Below are 23,308 nucleotides of genomic sequence, written 5' to 3'. Positions count from 1 at the left end.
CTCTGCTCTCTTCCCTGGCACCAAACTTCCTTGTGGTTTGGCAAGCAAGGCTTCTATATCAGGGAAGTCCTTCCTGTGGGTCACCTGATCCAGTCCAGCACACACTTTATATAGACTGGTCAGCAGATGGCAGTCTCCCCTCGTTAATGGCACATCCTGCAAGAGTTCTCCAAAGATATCACGGTTTCTTATTACACATGAGCACCACAAATGGTCCAAAATGTACCAAATCATCAAAAAGAAAGCCTTGATATAGCTATGTGTCGACTAAAAAAAAACCAAACTAAAACATGAGATCTAAATAGGCTTGTCATTATTGGATTAATACGTAACAGAACAATACAAATGAGTACTATGCAAGCTTACATCCATCTGTGGTACTAGCAGGTACGCAGGACGCAGTGACGAGGCGCGAGACGGTTTAGTGCTTTTTGTAGTAACGTTTATAGGCCTAGAGGTAACTGTCCTCAGTAGTAGCCTGACCAACCAAAGGGGTAACAAGAGTTGCTCTCACAGGGGCTCAATACAAGCAAACACGAACAGAGTAGAACACGACTACGTCCGGCGAAAGCCGGTCGCTATAGGGCTGCGGTATGGCCGACTACGGGTCCTTAACTAAACAGTCAACTTAGCCGTCCTGACGTCCTGACATCCCTCGGCGTTCTGGACGGTGGTTCTTCGGCATAGCAGCCACTGGGCCCAGCTGCTGAAGAGTTGACGTAGTCTTCGAGCGTTCCGATGCTCCGGTGACACTGGGGCACCACAGGCCCCGGAGGAGTCCTTGGACGGATGGGCCACAGCCCCCAGACTGGGGCAAGCGGCAGCGATGCGGGGTGTCGATTGGCAGGCCACCTGTGCAGCTAACAGCTGCGACGGGGAATCCGCGACGAGCAACGGCCCAGCCCTTGCCGCGGACCGGAGCGGGACAGTGGTGGCCGCCGAAGGCACTGGACTTGCCACAGCCACGGGTGAGAGCAGGGTGGCTGCGGGTGGCGGGAGACAGGCCGCAGCCGCGGGCTGGAGCGAGGCAGCAACGGCCGCGAGCAACCGCGGGTAGGCCGCAGCCGCGGGCTGGGGTGAGGCGGCAGCAGCCGCGGTTTGAAGCGGGGCAGCGGCTCTCGGACGGTCGTCTGGGCGCCATCCCTCTGATGTCCTAGGAGAACGTCTCTCCTGGCTCTGGTAAGTCGCTTTGGCTCTCAGTCGCTCCCACGGTCTCCTGCTGCTTCTGTCCCGGTCTGCTGACTCACCGTGACTAGCGTTCCCCGCCCCTTTGATATTGGTTCCTCCCCCAGCCCATCTGTCCATCTCAATGGTCCTTCCCTGAACTCTGTCCCCCGGGAACAGTTTCCCCCGAACCTAGGTGACGGTCCCCTTGGTTCTGGCCCGGACACTCGGCAGGGGCCCTTCTTCCCACACTTCCCCGTCCTGTAGGCTCGCCAGTTCTCCGGCAAGGGTATTGGTAGAGTCTTTCGAGATGACTGTCCTTGTCGCCATATGAACTGGTCCTGTTCGTAACGTTCAGGGGGTTTGCCAGCTGTTGATCGCTCGGAGCGTCGAAGTTCGGATATGGTGGAGTCTTCTGGGGTGGTGGATGGTGGCAGGATAGTCGATTCTGGTGGGATGCCCGGGTCCACTGTAGTGACACTACTTGGGTGACCCGCGGATGCGGTTGGCGAGTCTTCTTCATCATCCAGGTCCCAGACCGTGGGCGGGGGGTCGGGGACCTGAGGGATCGGTTTGGGTCGCATAGGATTAGTGGACGCACAAGGCCGTAACATGTTACAGTGCACAACACGAGTGAGAGGCGCGCCGTTTCCTTCGTATTGTATTTCATACACAGGCCCGTCGGGGCTTATCCGGTGCAACACTCGGTATGGGTTCTCCTCCCACCGTGGTTCTAACTTGTTTTGGGGGCGTTGATCTAGTACGAGTACCCGATTCCCAGTCTGGAAGTCAATTGGTGGGGGCAGCGCTCCCCCCAGGTGTTCTAGATCCTGGAACTTTGTATGGGCGATTCAGTGGAGGGTCTGCAGCCGGTGCCGGTGGTTTCGGACCCACGAGGATACTCCGGTCCAGGGTTGGGGTTCCTCTGGGTTTAACTCCACTTCCGTGATTCCTTTGCCTTCCCGTCCGAACAGCAATGAGTAGGGGGTGTAACCAGTCACCCGGTTATTATATACCCACACCAGCTCAGGGACATATTCAGGCCAGCGGGCCTTTAGGTCGCTCTCCAGGGTTCGCAGCATTTGGATTAGTGTCCGATTGAATCGTTCACAGGCTCCGTTTCCCTGCGGGTGGTATGGTGTAGTCCGAGACTTATCGATACCATAGAGATGATATAGTTCTTCCATGACTCTTCCTAGGAAGCACGCTCCTTGGTCCGAATGCATTCGTTGCGGGCAGCCGTACACTTGGATAAAGTTTTTACAAATCGCATAGGCGGCTGACTCCGCTGTCTGGTCTCGGGTGGGGGTGACCACGGCGAACTTGGTGAAATGATCCACCATAACGAGACAATGTAGGCAGGACCTATGGTCAGATAGTCCACCGTGAGGAGCTCGAGGGGAGCTGATGTTACAATTGTCTGCACCGGGGCTTGTTGCGCGGGAGGATTAGCGCGCTCGCACGGGCAGCAGGTTCGGCAAACTTCTTCCACAGCAGCGTGCAAGCCTGGATGTTACACTATCTGCTGCAACCATTGCAAAGTCTTTTGAGCATCAAAGTGAGCCCCCTTTTCGTGGGCTTCCCGAGCCAGTTGGCTGAGATGGGTTCCGGGCACAATCACCTGCCCCCTGAAGAAGGAGCACAGCGCTCCGAAACGCGCGTCGGGGTGACGCCTGTACACTGACTGCCCTCATCTCTTCTCTCCTGTTGCCGCTTTGTTAAATAGGTATGTCTACTTTACTAACTGCCCATCTACTATGAGAAATCGAGTGCCCACTTGTGTTGGTGCTTATATGTTACTAGTGGGTTGTTGTCTGTAGTGTTCCCGCCTGATATTATGACTCATAAAAGGGCACAGGGGCGATTGTCTAATGCAATACTATCTTGTTATAATTCATTATATGTTTGAGATGTCTGCGTTATGTGTCAGCGTCTTGGTTTTTAAGCTACTCTCACATTGTGGTGTTTTGTTTGCCCCATCTGTATGCTTTTTTATCATAAAGAATTTTTTCATGGATTTTTCTTCATAATCTTGGACTTGTTGATCGTGTTTTTTTGTTTTTGTGTTTATCTATAGTTGCGATTAGCCCTTACTTTTGTCCATAATTTCAGTACCAAATTTATTTGGCATTTGCCCTATGAATTTATTTATTAATTATGATATTGGTGCGTTTGTTGAATTGTTTTTTCACGTGCCATATTGTAGCAGACTTTGTTGGTGACACGGCTCTCCGATATAAAAGTCCCTTTTTGATGACTAGTTTCTCCCACTGGCGCAACATCAGCAACATATCCTGGGTCAAAGTCTGTCTCTGTGAGCCAGTGAGCAATTTGCCGGTGGCCACCCATCGGCGCAGGAGTCCAATTTCTCCATCTTCTTGTTGCTGCTGGATCCACTTGTCGCGTGGCTGTTCCAACATTCCCCCTAAGGGTCCCGAATGAGGCGCTTCTTGCGCGTTGGCTGTAAGCGCGGCGGTGGTGAGGGCGAACGGCGTCTCTTCTCCTTCTAATTCGTCGTTTCGATTCCTCCCTGGGGTGGTGTGTCGGAGTCTGGAGAGTGCGTCAGCAAGCACGTTTTCAGCCCCTCTTTTGTAGATGATCTTGTAGTTGAACTTGGCCATCCGAGCCACCCACCGCTGCTCCAGGGCCCCCAGTTTGGCATTCTCCAAATGGGCTAGTGGGTTGTTGTCTGTCCGCACCACCACGTCGGAGCCCGCCAGGTACTCTGCGAACCGCTCCGTCATTGCCCACACTACCGCGAGGAGCTCAAGCTTAAAGGAGCTGTAATTGTCCGGGTTGCGTTCGGAGTCATGCAGCGACCGGCTACCATAGGCGATCACTTTCTCTCGGCCGTCCTGCACCTGTGACAACACAGCTCCTAGTCCCTGGAAGCTCCCGTCGGTATGCAGGATGAACGGTTGCGAGAAATCCGCATATGCCAATACCGGGGCTTCCGAGAGTGCAGCTTTGAGATCTTGAAACGCATCCTCTTGCGGTTGCTGCCACTGGACCTTCCATCCATTCGCTCCGGCTGGAGTCCCCTTCAGCAGTTCCTGCAGGGCCCGGGCTCGGCGTGCAAAATTCTTCACGAACCGACGGTAGTAGCCGGCCAACCCCAGGAAGGCCCGCACGTCTTTCACCGTCTCGGGGGGTAGGCCATCCCTGGATGGCAGCAACCTTTTCCAGGGATGGTCTGACACCCTCTGCCGAGATGGTATGCCCCAGATATTCGATCTGAGTGCAGAACAGGTGGCATTTCTGGGACTTTACCTTCAACCCGTACTTCTGCAGCCGGCCGAGCACCTGCCCCAACCGCCGCAGGTGGTCCTTGAACGTGGCGGAATAGATGACGATATCATCCAGGTATATCAACGTGGCTTCAAAGTTGAGGTCTCCCAGACACCACTCCATCAACCGCTGGAAGGTTCCTGTGGCATTGGCCAGCCCGAACGGCATCCGATTAAACTCGAACAGTCCCATGGGAAGGATAGATGCCGTCTTGGCTCTGTCTTCCTCCGACATGGGCACCTGCCAGTACCCACTGGCCAGGTCTAGAGTCGAAAAGTACGTCGCGTTCCCCAAGGCGGACAGAGACTCTTCTATGCGGGGCAGAGGATACGAGTCCTTGATGGTGCAGGCGTTCAACTTTCGGTAATCCACACAAAAACGCAGAATGCCATCTTTTTTGCAAACCAGTACAATGGGAGCCACCCAGGGGCTCTGGCTTTCTTGTATGACCCCCTTCCGAAGCATTTGAGCTAATAGGGTTTTCACTTCCTGGTATAGCTGTGGTGGTATTTGCCGATATCGCTCCCGCATGGGGGCCGCTCCTGCCATGGGGATCCCATGCGTGATGGCCATGGTACATCCGAAGTCATCCTCATGACTGGCGAAGACACTGTAATATTGTCTGAGAAGTGTCTCTACCTGAAGAAGTTGGGCTGGCACTAGGCTGGAAAGTTCAGCCCGCATTGTCTCCAGGATGGCTCGACCTTTCTCCTGGGTCGAGGATATGGCAGTCTGTAGGGTTGGTACCGATACTGCCCAACGATCTTCGGGCTGCACCTTCAACTGGACCGCGGGGTTCGGCAGCATCTCCTCCAAAGGCCTTACTAGTTTGGCCATTTCGGCCCGGGGCTTCAAGCCGATATCTTGGTCTTCCAGGTTGATACAACGCACCAGGACGGTCCCTTCCCGCACCGTGGCCAGGGAGCGGGCTACCAGTATGCCAGGGTGCAGGCGCTCCGAGTAGCAGGGTTCCACTTGCACCTTCACGCCCTCCAGTGGCATCGGGGCACGGACCGGCGGGGCCACCACCGTCTGCCCTGGAGGAAGCACGAGCAGGGGAGCCGCCAGCGCGATGACTTTGCCCAGCACCTCACCCTCCTGGCACTCCTGGAGCACTCGCGCCTCCCGCACCAACCGCTGGAAGACCTGCCCTTGGGCCGTGCGAGAACCCCACTGGCTCAGGGCTCAGGGTCTCCTGCGTGGGATCATTGAGGAGTAGATTGCCGAACTCCCGTAGTATGTTCATGCCCAAGATAACTGGATGATGGTCGTTAGTTTCTCCTTGGGTTAGGACGACTCCCCGGCGGCCAAGGGATTCACCACACAGCGTCATCTGGAGCCACACCACTCCGGCGACAGGTATCGGCAGTTGGTTCACGGCTATTAGTCGTATCATGGGCCCCCACTGGGGCCTTGCCGCTTCCGGGAAATGCTGCCGGAAGTAAGTTGCAGGTATGGTCGTTACTTGCGACCCCATATCCACTAGGCACTGTACAGCATGACCCTCGACTTCGGCCCACACTATTGGGCACTTAGCGACCAGATCTTCGGGACTTCCCCCACCCCTTGTTGTGGCTTCCGGCTCTGAGCGGTGTCCCCCATGCCCGGAGCCCTCTAGTTTAATGTTCGCCGGGGTGGGTATCTCCCACGACGCAGACACTCTCGTGCGAAGTGGCCCAGTTCTCCACACTCATAACACCGGGGCGGTGAGGCCCGGCCACCCCGGATATTGTGAGGCCCCCAGGGCCCGGGATTGTAGCCAAACTGGCCAGGCGCAGGCTCCTTTCTCTTCTTCACTTCGGCCAGCTCGCCCCGGATACTCTTCAGCTCTTGTCTCACTTCCTCAATCCACTGAGGCTCTCCGACAACGTTTACGGAAGCCTCCATGCTCTGGGCCTTCCCCACAGGAACCGTCATCCCCTGCTCCTGCTCTCGTACCCGGGCCTGACTCCTCACCTCAGAGAAAGCTATGCGTGGGTTCACTTGGATCTGCTCCCACAATGCCTGCTTGATTAACGGGTCCTGGAGTCCAGTCACTAACAGGTCATGCAGGGTAATGTCGAAGGGCCCTACCCCTACTCCGTCCTTCCGCTGTATGGCCGTGGGTAGGCCGCAGCCGCGGGCTGGAGCGAGGCGGCAACGGCCGCGAGCGTCCGCGAGCATACCGCAGCCGCGGGCTGGGGTGAGGCGGCAGCGGCCGCGGGTTGAAGCGGGGCAGCGTCTCTCGGACGGTCGTCTGGGCGCCGTCCCTCTAATGTCCTAGGTGAACGTCTCTCCTGGCTCTGGTAAGTCGCTTTGGCTCTCAGTCGCTCCCACGGTCTCCTGCTCCTTCTGTCCAGGTCTGCTGACTCACCGTGACTAGCGTTCCCCGCCCCTTTTATATTGGCTCCTCCCCCAGCCCATCTGTCCATCTCAACGGTCCGACCCTGAACTCTGTCCCCCGGGAACAGTTTCCCCCGGAACCTAGGTGACGGTCCCCTTGGTTCCGGCCCGGACACTCGGCGGGGGCCCTTCTTCCCACACTCCCATCATCCTACAGCTCCTGATTGGACGGTAACCTCTGTGTCATCAGCTTAGATAAAATCTCACTATGAAGAAGAGAAAATGAAATCAGACAGAAAAAAATCTTAGGGAGAACCAGAATTTTTAATTTCTACAGAAACCACACAATAAACTATTGCACATGAAAGGTAAAACCTGACAGAAGAAAGTGGGTTGGACAAAACAAAAGCAAAATACAAGAGCTGCAAATGCAAACTGCAAAGAACAGTGAGCTACAGAGAGGAAGCTAGGAGGAAACCAGGAACAAGAGCTTAATCAGATTCTTGCCAACACAGAGAGGCACATGCTGGCACAGAAGGGGTATTTACAGATTGTCTACCCGGGTATCCAAGGTGAGTTTACTTGTTATTCAGTGTAAATTCTACATAATGTGCTATGTGTCAAATCAAACTACGTAAACATCTGCACTGTCAGGGGCAGGAAATAGTGTCAGGCTGCCAGCCTCTTCTCTGCTTTCTCTTTAGTCTACTACGAACTTATTAACACTTAGCTTATGTTGTCAGAAAGGCAAAGAGAATTGTTAGTTTTCATGTCATATACTGGTGCTTACACTGTTCCCTTTATTATATAGCTAGTGAGCTGGGCAGTAAATGAGCTTGGGCTCCATTTCCTCTAGAATCAAATAAATGTCACCGTACAGTATCCAAATAATTGGCTATACAATAGGGAGATACATAGTGCCACATTATATCCAGATAAATAGGATCCGATTCATTGTTACATTTGCCTCTGGTTTTTTTTTTGCATTTTTGGTGTTTTATACCTTTTTTTGCATTAAATTCATTTTGAATTTGCTTCTCTTTCGATGTCTATTTTATATGTTTTCACCTGTTTTTGGGGGGAGAGGTATCGCCACTATGGGTGGAGTATAGGGTTTAAAGATGCTATTTCCTGCTTCATCATTTGCAACTTTTCAAACAATCGCAAAATTTGTTGTAGATGTACTCCCTGGAGTGATTTTATGTATGTCAGAAAAAAATTTTCTGACGTTTTGCAAAATGTGCTCTAAAAAGTTGCCAAAACACAGTAAAAAATACAATTCTTGGCTTGGCGCAAAATTCATAAACTGTGCGCACACTTTTCATGAATTTTGCATTAAAAATGTCAGCGAATTCCACAAGATAACAAAAAGTTTAGTTTCAGTTAAAAGCTCCAATTCATCATTGCTGTTTCTCCAATTTTCGGGAACAAGCAGCGAATACCACGTTAGACCTCACATAAGACTTCTCCACGGCTAAACAATACGGTATACCGCAACGGGCACGACGGGTGCTTAGTGTTATAAAGAAGATATGAAGGAGACACCACATTTAGCTCTGTATGGTCACTACTTTCATAGCAGTCGGTACACTGATGTAAGTCATTATTGGACTGAAACGTCTGGATTCTGTAGTACAATTTGTCTGGCTGCATTAAAATGTATTTCATTTCTTCATAAAAGTTGAGTGCCAAGTTTCTTTATCACAAAACATACCAATTGACTTCAATAAATCACGATGCATGCATATGGAGAGTGGGGAAAGGCTCAAGAATATATTGTGTGCACAATTATTAGGCAGTTTGTATGTTTGGTCACACATTTTATCATTGATCCATTACTTGCAACCATCCTAAATTCAGTGGCACTGTCCCAATTTGAAGGAGCAGTTCCACTGTCCTGACTTTCACTCACTTCACTCTGAAATGTTTATCGTCACATAGCTCCTCCTCCTTAGAAAGAGGAGCCAGTATATCTGCTCTGCACAAACATATTTTCATTAATTAAAAAAACAATTCTCTTCTTTTCTCGTTATGTGTTCTCCGTGAGAATCAAACTCACAACCTCAATCATTGCAGGCAGCAGCTAAAGTTATGAGCCCCAGTCTGCACTAATACGCATAGATGCATTTTGTGATACTGGTACATAAAAGCTTCATCTGTATTGTTGCACACCTGCCCCAGGTCTGGGCTCTGCGCCCTTCACCCTGGTTCTTTAAGATTTCTTGTGCGCCACATCAGGCTTTGCAAGTATCCCGGCATGCTCCCATGTGATCATCTACCTAGGTCTATACAGGGCCTACCAAGACCCACACCTGATAAGTTATACTCCAAAACTTTTCAGCTGTTGTATAGTAGTTTGGCATTGAATCCATTTCACCATGTATATTGTGGGACAATAATTATGCCTGTGGTTGCCGATATGGGGTACACATTTTTCCTTGATTTTGAGTGAAATATCAAGATTGTCTATTAAGCTTTTTGTTTGGGCCTGTATCAGTTAATAGCCCATTATAGCATGAGACATGGTTGAGTACTAATCATGATTTTTTATGGTAATTTTTGAGTATCTATGTGCCTTGTAAGATACCCTTTGGGAATTTATTATTAGTTTCAAGACACTCTTCATCTCTGCCCTATAATTTATGGTTTTCCCACCTGTTTTGGTAGGCCCTAATAGGGCAGTGAGGGATAGCCTACATTGAGTGGGGGCGCCAAAAAAAATCGTTATTTAGGGTGCAAATGTCCACAGTCAGGCAGGGGCAATTTTAGACCTATTTTAGGGTATCTGTTAGGCTAGCCTATTTTTTTTGGTATATTTTTAAGTACCGTATACTTTTTTCACTGGGTTGGTGTTTTTTTAGAAATTGAATCATTAAAGGTTGTTTATAAAGGGAATATATGTTCACATAATTTCAGATTTCTTTCCTTATGATCAAAGTATCTGGTACTATGATCATAAAAAAGACTTTTTCCTATACCACTGATTGAAGAAAATGTCTTTTAACAACAGTTTGGAAGTTGATTTTGAGTCCATCTTCAACCCAAAAAGGTTCAACCAGCTCATCTTTAAGGCCGGGGTCACACTAACCGACGCAAAATACGGTCAGTATTTTACATGCGTAATACGGATGAATGGCCCCTAAACAGTGCTCCGTATGTCAGCCGTAATCAAGGTGTGGTCGCGTATTTTGCGCATGTAAGCATCCGTATGTAATCCGTATGCCATCCGTATGCTGAGATTTCCTCACAGGCATGCAAAATGGACATATAATGGAGCCCTATGACCGGGTTTATAACAGAAACCAAAGAATAGATATAGACACATAGAATGCATATATATATGTATGTATTCTATGTGTCTATATCTATTCATTTGTTTCTTTATTAAAACTGTAAGTGTGAGTTTACTGTATAGCGCACTGAATTGCCAGCTTTGCTAAAAGACACCGGGTGCGTATTTCTCGCAAGTCACATGTGTGGGCCGTGTGTAATCCGTATTTTTTGTGCACCCATAGACTTGCATTGGTGTATTACGGGCGTAGTACGCTGACAATCGCAGCATGCTGCGAGTGGCACGGAGCGTAGGATACTGAGGAGAAATATACGGCTGGTGCGAGTGACCCCATAGAGAATCATTGGTCCGTGTCTAATGCGTGCTTTTAGCGCCTCTCACTCGGCCGTATTCCTCGCCAGTGTGACCCGGCCTAATAATAAAATCCCAAAGCAGTACACCACCTTCACCTTACTTGTGTTTGAATCAAAGTGGAGGTCTGTGCCCTTTACTGATCCGGCAATGGTCCCATCCATCTGATCCATCAAGAGTAACTTTCCTCTCATCAGTCCACAAGACCTTTGAAAAATCTGCCTACAGCTATTTCCTGGCTCATTCTTTTCATTTCCACTTATATGTCTTGTTCAGTGGTGGTTGGGTTTCTGCTTTCTTTACCTTGGTCATGTCTCTGAGCAATGAACACCTTATATTTCTGGGCTCTCCAGGGAGGTTGTCGTTCTGGAATATGTCTGCACTGGAGGATAATGGGTTCCAACTAGTGATGAGTGAGTATGCTTGTTACTCGAGATTTCTCGGGTGTTCTCTGAGTAGTTTGGGCGTGCTTGGAGATTTAGTTTGTGTCGTGCAGCTGCATGATTTGCGGCTGCTAGACAGCCTGAATACATGTGGGGATTGCCTGTTTGTTAGGAAATCCCCACATGTATTCAGGCTGTCTAGCAGCCGCAAGTCATGCAGCTACGGCAACAGAAACTAAATCTCCAAGCACGCCCAAACTAATTGGAGAACACTCGAGCATGCTCGGAAATCTTGAGTAACGAGCATACTCGCTCATCAATAGTTCCCAGTTGCTTCACATTTGATTCTGCTCAAATTTTTGCCAGTTAATGTGTCTTTTTCTCAACATGTTTTTTGTGACCCTGTTGACTATTTGCAACATAACTTTTGATATTTGTGAGCACGCCCCAGTATTTTAACAATTACAAGAGTGCTGCAGCCCTCTGTTAGACTTGTAACAATTTTTGCCCTTTCAGAGGCAGATAAATCTGTTTTTTGACCTATTTTGCCTGCAGAAAACAAGCTGCCTAATAATTCTGCACATCTTGATAAAGGTTGTTGTATCCATAGGGCTCACCCTCCTTCATGACACAAATACACATCATCTTATCTGCTTCATCTAATAAGCATTCAAGTTCATACAGGAACAGAGTTGGAAAAAATGCAGACAAATGATGATATGGTCAATATACTCACTTGCCTAATAATTCTGCACACAGCATAAGAGTTGAAGGTGATAAATGGGTTAAAGTTTCATAACTTGTGTGTAGTTGCTTAGACTGGTTTCACACTTGCGTTTTTTGCGCTGTGTTTTTGCACAAAAAAAAGCAAGCGTTTTTTTCCCTATACTTAACATGGGTGCGCATAGACATGCGTTTGTATGCGCATGCGTTTTTTTGTAGTGTGCGCCCAGGCGCACAAAATGCATCCTGTTGCATTTTTTGTGCGTCCGACCTGTCTCAAAAAAACGCATGCTCACGCAATGCGCACAAAGTTCACCCAAAAACACATTATAGTCTATGGGAGCGCTGACGTGCACATTGTAATGCGCAAAAAAAGCATCTTTTTTTTAAAAAAACCATGCACAAAAACTCAAAAAATGCATAAAAACGCATGATGCATTTATGTGCGTTTGCACTGCGCACGCAGCGCAAAAAAAACCAAGTGTGAAAGTAGCCTTACTCACCCTCCAGCCTCCAGCTCCTCACGTGTACTGATCATATGGGATAGAGTGGGGAATGGATAGAGTGATTGTGGTTGAAGCCTGTAGGGGTGTTATGGTACTTTGGAGGACAGGGTTCAGCAACCTGCAGCAGAACCGCGGTGGTCCCTCACCTCCCAACTTAATAAATTTTTATTTTAAGCGAAGGTCAGTTCTTTTTATGTTCCCACCCAGAAATATTGCTCCTAGTGAAACTCACCAGTGTTCCCACAAAGTATACCCCTTTCATAGCGCCTACTGTGTCCCCCATGCAATATTATGTCCCCATTGTACATTCCCACACACACGGTTTGATGCCCCCACTGTACGTTGCTTGTTTAATTTTTAGAGGGGCTATGTCCCCTATTTCATGGTAAAATTAATTTAAAACCCATTTTGAATGTAACAGACGTTCTTTAACCCGACATGTGACGCTATAGTATGCACATATCGTACTCCCCCTGTTTGAAGCAAGTTACGGCACTGAGCCCGCACCTTTCCGGGCACATGACAGCTGATCTATACAGCTGATACGTGCCAGCAACATCCGCAGGTGGAATCACGATCACACATTACGGGAAGCGCGTCACTAATCCCGCCCATTGATGACCCTGTCACATGATCGCGAGTCACTGATGGGTCGGCATGACAAGCAGATGTCTGCAGCAGACCTCTGTGGTTGTAATTTCCAGATTGTCATGTTGCTATGAGCGCCCCCTGTGGTCGGCGCTCATAGCAAATGAGCATTTCTGCTACACACAGGAGATCTGATAATCGCCTGTGTGTAGCAGATGCAATCAAAGTACTGCAGATTCTAGTCTTCCATGGAGACTGTTGAAGCATGCAAAAAGTAAAAAAAAAATGTTTTTAAAAGTGAAAAAAAGATCAAATAACTCCTCTTTCGCCACATTCAAAATGAAACAATGAAAAAAAACTGTTCAGAATTGCCCAATCAATATAAAAAAAGAATTAACCCAATCGCTAAACAGCGTAACAAGAAAAAAATTCAAAACACCAGAATTATGTTTTTTTGGTCGCCGCTACATTGCAATAAAATGCAATAATGGGTGACCAAATGATTGTATGTACACTAAAATTTTATCAAAAAAACCGTCAGCTGGGCAAATAAGCCCTCACCCAACTCCAGATCCCAAAAAATGGAGATGCTACAGGACTCAGAAAATGGTGTCATTTTTTTCTTAACAAATGATGGATTATTTTTCACCACTTAAAAAAAAAAGAACCTAGACATGTTTGCTCTCTGTGAACTCATAATAACCTGGAGAATCAGAATTGAAGGTTAGTTTTAGCATTTTGTGAACATGGTAAAAAACAAAAAAAAACAAAAAAAAAACCCACAGCTGTGGAATTGCACTTTTTTTTCGCAATTTTACCGCACTTTTCCAGTACATGATATGGTAAAACCAATGGTGACGTTCAAAAGTACAAGTCGAACAAGAAAACAACCTCTCACATGGCCATATTGACAGAAAAATAAAAAGTTATGGCTCTGGGAAGTAGGGGAGCAAAAAGCAAAAACACAAAAAGGGAAAATGGCCTAGGGGTTAAGGGGTTATGTCAGCTTTCCATAGTAATGATTAACCCATTGTAATGAAGCCAGCTGTAATGTTTTATCAAAGTAGAAAAAGAACCTGTATATGATATGTTTTAATAGAACTGTGTAGAACCTCGGCTCCCAAGTTACACAGCGTTCCAAAAAATGTTCTACTGCTACAAATAATATAATTGGAGATTTGCACTGTAAAACTGGGTTCAATCAAGCGTTTCTAATATCATCCATTTTTTATCCAGAAAAAAATACACACTAATTTTTCATTCATATTGTCATCTATATGTCAGTTTTTAAAAGTTTATAAAGTTTATAAATATTCTTCAGAACCGTTTCACTTCCATTGCACTTTGTGCTGTCCGTGTACGATCCGCTTGGCACAAGGGCGGCATACAGACTGGAAAGGTAACTTATGTTTTCTCTTGTTTTTCAGATGTCATCCATATCAGTTCCTAGAGGCGAAGGTATGCTAAAACAGCCCAGGGGAAGGCCCTATATATTATTTATGGGTTAAAATTGGAACCTGGACCTCACCTAATCCCCTATTGCAGTCATATAAAGAAGTTCCCATGCCTGTGCATGGTCTCCATTGAAGTCTATGAGTGTTATGAAGATCACTAAGCTAGCAGTCCCCTTATTCTTAAAGGAAATCTGTCACCAGGTTTTTGCGACTCCATCTGAGAGCAGCATCTATCAGTTCTCTGAATGCTTAGCTCTGTATAACCCCGCCCCCCGCTCACACCACCTACTGGCAGCTTTCTGTGTTCACTGTGCATAGGCAGAAAGCTGCCAATCAGTGATGGAGGATTAACATTTCTTGACAATAATAAGGGAGGAAAAAATGATATACAATGTTTACTATAAAACTAGTTTATAAAACATCTTTGATATCTTTGTGATTTATTTTACTTTGTTTTCTTTCAAGATGTGTCCCAGTTTCGCATTTGTGATGTAATTGCGAAGAAACGTGATGGCTTGGCATTGTCCCCACAAGAGATCAGACATGTGGTAAAAGTAACAATGAGCGGCCAAGCACAGGAATGTCAGCTGGGTAACCAGAAACATAGCTTATAGCATAGTATACAGTTATCCACAAAATATTTTAAACGCACAAAATGCCTTCTTCATTTCAGAGGCATCCACACAATCCAGATGATTCAGTTCTATACATATCAATCATATCTGTGAGTTTGCGGCATGTTTTCTTTTGCTCTGCACAGAGGCATAACTAAAACTTAAAGGGAAGCTGTCATGTAAAAAACGCTATTAACCTGCAGATATGAGGTTAATCTTATGCTGTCTGCCTTACATGAACTGTCTCACATACTGTTCCTAGATCATTAATCCTTGACTGTGAGGGATTTACTCCTCAGTGTGGAACTGAAGTTGCCTGCCTGCATTCTTCCTTGGGGGTTATATTATGTGTCCTAGGGACTCCCAGGGTTGAGCGAGGGGACGCCATTGTTGAGTGAGGGAATGCCATATCCGCTGTCAAGTAGGGTGCAACCTCCACTGATAGACAGGCCAAATCAAATAGGAGAATTAGCTTAACTAGGGTAAAGGGATGTGTAAATAAATATATAATACGTAATAGTAGTGTGTACAGCCTAAAAGGTTGAATGGCAGACCATTCAAAGAAAGAAGAACCAAAGAAACCATTAGGCACGGACCTGAGACGAATGGTAATGGGACACGGGTAATGAAGTAAAACACCTTTATTAAACAGTGGGTGGCAAAGATTTGCACTGTGTGCAAAAAAGAGTGCCCGCACTAATTACAATGGTTAAGTAAAAAGCATATTAAAAACAATTTACAGTATACGAAGAGTGTGTGTGTTGTGTGTGACAGTGACCCCCCCAAGGCGGGGTGAAAAAAGGAGGGGAAAAGGAGAAGGGTTTGGGGGGGAGAGGGGTGGGGAGTGTATGGGAGGGGACAATTCCCTCCTTCCCAACCCCCTTTTTTCACCCACCCTTGGCGGTCACTGTCACACACAACACACACACACACACACACACCACACGCACATACCCTTCACCCACCTCCTTTTTTCATATTTGGGGCTATTCAATTTATTCAATAATTAATTATTAATTATTTATTTATTATTACTAATATCTAGTCACACACTTTTTGCACAGTTCAATTGCATTATGACCATTACAATACTATATTTACTTCTTGCCCACAGCTGAACTACTTTTATCATCCATTATTCATCCCCTTTTTCCCCCGTTCCCCCGTTCCTTGCTTATACTATCCACATGTTGCAATTATGCACATTCATTTCTATATCCTTTTCCAGCAACATCCATACTCCTCTTTGTCCAGCGTTTAATGCTGTCATCTGTGGTTTATACACTCAGACTGACCATGCGCGCATGTGTCTCTATGGGTCTAAAGCATCGGGCCACATGACCCTTTCCTGACATCGTCGGTCACATGACTTCCGGGTTGCTCCTGGCCGTGCATGCGGCGACCAACCCCAGGTCTCTATCTATTGGCCTCCACCTATATATACCCCTCCGGTTCACTTGAGTGTCATCCCCTAACAAAGGACTCAGTTCCGAAACACGCGTCTGGGTGTTCGCCGCACTTGAACCGGAGACCACTACAATTTCATCACCATCATGTAATACTTTCACCTCTTGCTGCTATTAACATCCCCTTTCCCCTCTACAATACTGTGCAGTGTACATTCCCCTCATATCTCCCCTCTATATTGTTGTATACATTTGGGGTGAGTGGGCATACTGCAGCAACTATTTATTTATTTTTACTATGCAATAGGGGAGTGTGAGCAGGGCCGGTTTTAGGCAAAGTGGGGCCCTGGGCAAAAGTTTAAAATGGGGCCCCAAATGCTGACATATTGCACATCACACAGAAATATTTCGGTTGTAGTTACTTGCAATGAGTTCAGACCACTAAACGAGCGTGATCGACAACATTGAAGTCGTTCAATGCTTGTATCCCAGCCTCTTTCCACCAGCTGTGGAAGAATTATGGGGACAGAACAATCACTAATAGATCAAGCTGTCCCCATACATATCATGTTATCAGCAGGACATCTGCAGTTTTTACAGGGCGATGTGCTGCTGAGAACAATGATTTTTGTTCTGGCATAAACAAGGCAGCATTTTGTTTGTTTAGTATAATACACCCCATAGTCCTCCACATAGTAAAATGTACCCCACAGTCTTCCATATAGTATAATGTGCACCACAGTCCTCCATATTGTTTAATGCACACCCCATAGTCCTCCATATAATATAATGTGCCCCATAGTCCGCCATATAATATAACGTGCCCCATAGTCTTCCATATAGTTTAATACACCCCCCATAGTCCTCCATACAGTATAATACACTCCCCATAGTCCGCCATATAGTATAATACACGCCTCACAGTCCTCCATATATTAAAATACACTCCACCATAAAGTATAATACACTCCTCATAGTCCTCCATATAGTATAATGCACCCCTCATAGTGCTCCATGTAGTACAATTCACTTCCCATAGTATAATGCACCCCATAGTTCTTAATATAGTATAATGTATTCCCCATAGTCCTCAATACAGTATAATGCAGGTCCCATGTAGCACATATAGTATAATGCACTGCCCATAGTCTGATACAGTATAATGCAGCCTCCATATAGTATAATGCAACCCCCATAGAATATAATGCAGCCCCCTCGTAGGGTATAATACAGACCCCCATAGAATATAAAATAGCCCCCTCATAGAGTAAAATGCAGCCACCCCTCATGGAATATAATGTAGCCCCCTCACAGAGTATAATGCAGCCCCACCATAGAATATAATACAGCACCTCTCATATAGTAGAATGCAGCATCCCTATAGAATATAATGTCCCCTCACAGTGTATAATGCAGGACCCCCATAGAATATAATGCAGCCCCCATAGACTATAATGTAGCCACCTCATATAGTATAAGATAGCTCAGAGTATGATGCAGCCCCCAGAGAGTATAATACAGCCCACCATCCATAGAATATAATGTAGCCCCTTCATATAGTATAGTGCAGCTACCCTCATAGAATATAATGTAGCCCCCTCATAGGGTATAATGCAGTACCCCATAGAATATAATGCATCCCACCAATAAAATATAATGCAGCAACCCTCATATAGTATAATGCAGCCCCCCTCATATAGTATAATGCAGCTCCCCATAAACTATAATGTAGCCCCCCATATAGTATAATATAGCCTCATCAGAGTATGAAACAGCCCCCCCCATAGAACATAATCCAGACCCATAGTCCAGCACTCACTCACTGTTAGATTTAAAAAAAGAACCAACACAATCCTCACCTCTCCTTGTTTCCCACAATGCTCCAGGTTCTGCTCCGGGTGTGTGATGAAGTAAAGTCATTGCGCACCTGCAGTGTCAGAGGCAAAGGGTAATGATTGGAGGAGTGTCATCTGACACTCTCTTCTCTATCATTGCTTTTGATTGTATCGGCGCCTATGATGCTGATACAGTTGAATGCGGCGGGGGGTTGGCATTGGCGCTGGACGGACCCCCCGACTCACGGGCCTCATTGCGGCCGTGTGGTGCGCCGCTATTAGCTTCATGAAACTGGCTGGGGGCCCCTGGATTAGCGGGGGCACTAGGCAGCTGCCTAGTCTGCCTGCCGCTATCGCCGGCCCTGCGTGTGGGTATACTGCAGTTACTATTTAATTTACTATATAAATGAGCTTTGTCATTTACATGTATATTACCATTGGTTCACTCCTGAGGAACTATTATGATTATATACTCTAATTAATTATGCACTTTAACTAATTAACTACCAACCATTTTTACCTTCCTTGTGCTCCCCTTTCTGTTGTATTTATGTATCCTATGTATAAATTGTTTTTAATATGCTTTTTATTTAACCATTGTATTTAGTGCAGGCACTCTTTTTTGCACACAGTGCAAATTTTTGCCACCCACTGTTTAATAAAGGTGTTTTACTTCACTACCCTTGTCCCATTACCATTCTTCTATAGATAGGAGGCAGCATAGGGAGGTGAGATATATAAATAATATCAACAATATTTACTTTATAGTATCCAACAACATCTGAATAATGCTCAATGGTTCACTTACCCGTATTCATTTTTTTACACTGGCCTACCCACATCCTGAGCTTCAGCTGCCCGCTGGCCTTGACTTCTGCTGCCTGCTGGAGAGGATGTTGTCAGATTCCTCTCCAGCACATCCTCTCCCTGTTTTCATTAACGGCAGACTGCCCTTAAGATGGCAGCACCTCCTCTTCATCTGTTTCACATCAGTCACATTGTAGTCCCACCGCTGATATTTTACAAGCATCTCACCATCTTTCAGCAATTCTTAGACAACAGCGACATCTTGTGACTGAATAACAGCATTACAGTAGAGAAGCAAATCTATTTACAACAGGCACAGTGTTATACTGGTGTGGATACAGGTATGCACAATTATACCACTCTGCTGAGCCAACACATCTCACATAAGTACACAGTGCTATATTACATGATGATTGTAATATATTAAGATGATGAAAACTGTACTTAGAGTAAAGTGAATGCTAAATACAACAAAGTTGATAAAGAAAAAAACAAACGCTCTTTCTTCATTAGTTATGTGATGTCAATGTTAACATATAAAATGGCAAACATGCATACTGTGTAGGACATTGTGCATTTGTATCTCTAGGCTCTTTGCTTATGGCAATCCGACTTCGAGGAATGAACCCAGAAGAAACGATGACATTGACAAAGGAAATGGTGGCCTCTGGTTGTGTACTGGAATGGCCAGAGGAATGGAGTGGTTTGTTAGTCGACAAGCATTCGACAGGTGGAGTTGGGGACAAAGTCAGCCTACCTCTGGCTCCAGCACTCGCTGCCTGTGGTTGCAAGGTACTAAGCAGAAGTATTTCCTTTATTTTTCTACCAGAAATAGGCAGCTCTTGTAATAGATGAAGCACTACCCAAAGCAATCGACATTCAGTACTGCAGCCATAATCAAACTATTATACTCTACTGATATTACTTTTTAATTTTTTATTCATAAAGTATTATTCACAGTATTTTCAGATGTTCCTCAAGCTCCAATTACCATGACCGGGCTTTAATCCTTAAACAGGTTCTTTGTTGCCGCATTGGGACATAAGCGTCGTCAATGAGTCGGAGTCTTATCCTATCTGCCGGGATGCTTGCACAATTGTCAGGTATCATGCACATGTTCAATTTTAATGAATGAAACAGGCGAACAATACCTGCCAGTGAGGCACGCCTGCTAGCAAGCGTCTGTGAATGTAAGGCTATGTGCACACGTAGTTTTAGGTCCTGCAGATTTGGAAAAATCCGCAGGTAAATTCTCAGGTCAAAAGACCTGCTGTTTACTTGCGGATTAGCCCTGCGGTTTCACACCTCATAATGGAGCAGGTGTGAAACCGCAGCGGATTCCGCACAAAGAAGTGACATGCTGCGGATTTGAACCCACAGCAAATCTGCACGGAAAAATCTGCATCATGTGCACAGCGTTTTTCAGATTACCATTGAAAACAATGGTACTGTACAACGCAGCTAAATCTGCTGCAGACCTGCAGAGCCTGAAACGCTGCGGATCCGCAGCAGAATCTGCAACGTGTGCACATGGCCTTACACCATCGTCAAAGCCCGCTTACCAATGTCTAAGTGAACTGCCATACAAACCCATAACAATGAATAACATACATGTTCATCATCGGGAGATAGTTCCTGCAGGGTAACATACATCTATGTCATTGCTGATTGCATGATCAGAGGCAAGTATTTGACCACCATAGTCATGCATTAAATAATGAGAACAGAGAAAAACTCCAATCCCAGCCATTTACCTCTTAACCCCTTCACCACCGAGCCCATTTTGACCTTAATGACCAGGCCATTTTTGGCAATTCTGACCAGTGTCCCTTTATGATGTAATAACTCAGGAACGCTTCAACGGATCCTAGTGATTCTGAGATTGTTTATTCGTGACATATTGGGCTTCATGTTAGTGGTAAATTTAGGTTGATAATTTTTGCCTTTATTTGTGAAAAAATCGGAAATTTTGTGAATATTTGTAAAATTTTGGAAAAAATATTTTTTTTTTGTTAGGAAGTTATAAGGGTTCAAAGTTTATCAGCAATTTCTCATTTTTTCAGCAAAATTTACAAAACCATTTTTTTAGTGACCACATCACATTTGAATTCCCTTTGAGGCTCCTACATGACAGAAAACACCCAAAAGTGACACTATTCCAAAAACTGCACCCTTCAAGCTACTCAAAACTACATCCAAGAAGATTATTAACCCTTCAGGTGCTTCACCGGAACTAAAGCAACGTGGAAGGATAAAATGGACATTTTAATTTTTCCAACAAAAATGTTCTTTTAGGCTCAATTTTTTTCATTTTCACATGGGCAACAGGATAAAATGGATCCTAAAATTTGTTGGGCAATTTCTCCTGAGTACACTGATGCCTCATATGTGGTCATAAACCACTGTTTGGGTGCACGGCAGGGCTCAGAAGGGAAGGAGAGCCCTTTGACTTTTTGAATGGAAAATTAGGAAGGGGGCTGAGGAGATGTAGGAGCCGGCAGCAGCAGCAGGGGGGGTGATCACTGGGGTGAGCGGGCGTGATAACTAGGGTAGGGGGGTGAACACTGGGGCGGGGGGTGATCACCGAGGGCAGGAGGGGGCTGTCAGGCGCAGGGGGGGCAGGAGGGGGCTGCCAGGCATGGGGGGGCAAGGAGGGGGCTGAGGAGATGCAGGAGCTGGCAGCAGCAGGGGGGTGATAACCGGGGCATGGGGGTGATCACCGGGGGCAGGAGGGGGCTGTCAGGCGGGGGGGGCAGGAGGGGGCTGAGGAGATGCAGGAGCCGGCAGCAGCAGGGGGTTATCACCGGGGCAGGGGGGTGATCACCGGGATGGAGGGAGGGAGCGGAGGTGGAATAGGACAGCGGGGGGAGCGGAGGGAAGCAGAGGGGAGTACCGGATGGCAGGGGTGGCATATCGCGTTCAGGCGGCAGTGGCAGCAGCAGGGCCTCACTCTTCAGCTTTCATGGACGGGATGAGGCTGAAGAGCGAGGGCAGCCATAATTCACTGCGCCTATCCACATCTGATTGGAGGGATAGCATCACATGGACGCTAGCTCCAATCAGATCTGGGAGGAGGTGACACAGAGGTCACCAGAGCGATCGTAGCCATGGGGGGGGCAATGCCACCCCCCTGGGGTCAACTACAGGTCCTCACGTACCTGCAGTTTGGGTGACATTTCAGTGACATCAGTCACCGACCAGCAGGAAAGCGATCCCGCCATGACGCCTATGTGGCGTCACAGGTCAGGAAGGCACAGAGTTTCATGACACCTACGTGGCGTCACAGGTCGGGAACTTAAAAGGGGTTGACTTTTACATTGATGGTTTATCCCTAAAGAGGTGGTCCAAAACTAGCACCGATTTAAACCTAAATGTATATCTATTTAATGCAATAATCTAATCTATCTTCTAATATACTGTACTATGGTTAAAAAGTAACTACCTTCCTTTTCTACTCTATCTAACTGCTTTATTTTTTTTTACCTACTTCTGGTTTGATGACATTTCATTTGAAAATCCCCAGTGCATGGGGCAAAGGGGCTGCGGGCACAGCCTCTGTCCCCACCCTGACACATAGCATTAACAGTCACGTCTGATTCAGTGATTGGTCTAGTCCCAGCTCTACTGAGCATGCAGTGGTTGTCAATTCCAACGTATGCTCAGTACGAGCTCCACTCAGTTGTCACTGTGCGATATCATTTTCAATGCACAGTGACAGTGACCTCCCTTGCTGGCTCTGATGAGAACTGTCATGGCCCAACAAAAGAGTGCACTGTCAGTGTGCATTAGTAGGAGAGAACATGGCAAGCAAAGACCAGCCAAGCCTCTGAAAGTGACTATAATAACTTATAACACGTGTTAAAATCTAGCAAAAAGACCCCAATTTTTTTTTAGTGCATTGATAGTTCCACTAGGAAACATGGATCTGCAATGGCAAAAACAAAGCATTGCAGTGTATTGATTAGTCAAAGTACTAGGATGGCTGCTTTAGATGCGTTATGTGACTCAGATGGTGTGTCGTAGGGGACCCCAGTAGTGACTATTAAATAAACGTAATGGGTCAAGCTATTGGGTACACGTTCATCTTCTAACGTGGCAGTAGCATGTTCTAAGGTCATTTAGGTATATATAGAGTGGGATTAGCTCCTGAGCCTTAGTCATACACTTCCTCCCAACTTCAGGTTGTTAAGAGGTTAACTAACTAGCTTGAATAAAATTTTGAAATTCACAAAAGACATAGAATCAAGCTGTACGGTTGGCAGGCATCTGGAAAACCTGTAGTTTCATTCTTACTTCACCTTCCATCACCTTATTAATAAGAGATATGTGTACGTGTGGATGTTTGTTTTTTTAAACAGTAACATTGTCTGAGTTCTGTTCACAAATTGTTATTCAAGACCTATGAAATCTATTAATTTAGAGGTGATAAGCGCCTGAGAACACACAATTCATTCACATACGTGGAATTTGGTAGTATGTCATTTATTGACTTTCTTAGACAAGTAACATCTACAGACAAAATGTCTCCAATTTGTCACGTTGCAGTCAGACTTGGGGCTTGCTGTCCCGGCCTCG

At 46.3% G+C, this 23,308-nt stretch overlaps 2 protein-coding genes across 3 annotated transcripts in view; one reads left to right on the top strand and one right to left on the bottom strand.

Annotated features, from left to right (window-relative positions):
- Positions 1-10,795, bottom strand: part of CIMAP1B (ciliary microtubule associated protein 1B) — a 166,274-nt gene extending 155,479 nt beyond the window's left edge. Inside the window, exon 1 of the mRNA XM_073579299.1 lies at positions 10,721-10,795. The gene's annotated coding sequence lies outside the window, so the exon portion shown is untranslated. The remainder of the gene's footprint in view (positions 1-10,720) is intronic.
- The window catches only part of TYMP (thymidine phosphorylase), a 61,961-nt gene continuing 45,860 nt past the window's right edge, over positions 7,208-23,308 (top strand). For both annotated transcript variants that reach the window (XM_073579294.1, XM_073579295.1), the window contains exons 1-4: positions 7,208-7,346; positions 14,045-14,075; positions 14,537-14,662; positions 19,323-19,525. In XM_073579294.1, coding sequence (XP_073435395.1) covers positions 14,045-14,075; positions 14,537-14,662; positions 19,323-19,525 — 360 coding nt within the window. In that variant the 5' untranslated portion in view covers positions 7,208-7,346. The remainder of the gene's footprint in view (positions 7,347-14,044; positions 14,076-14,536; positions 14,663-19,322; positions 19,526-23,308) is intronic.

This window comes from Dendrobates tinctorius, unplaced genomic scaffold (assembly GCF_039654945.1).
Source record: "Dendrobates tinctorius isolate UK_male_01 unplaced genomic scaffold, ASM3965494v1 ptg000062l, whole genome shotgun sequence".
NCBI classification, from domain to species: Eukaryota; Metazoa; Chordata; class Amphibia; order Anura; family Dendrobatidae; genus Dendrobates; species Dendrobates tinctorius.
Note: the sequence above shows the minus strand (reverse complement) of the source record. Positions and strands in the feature narration are given on the sequence as shown.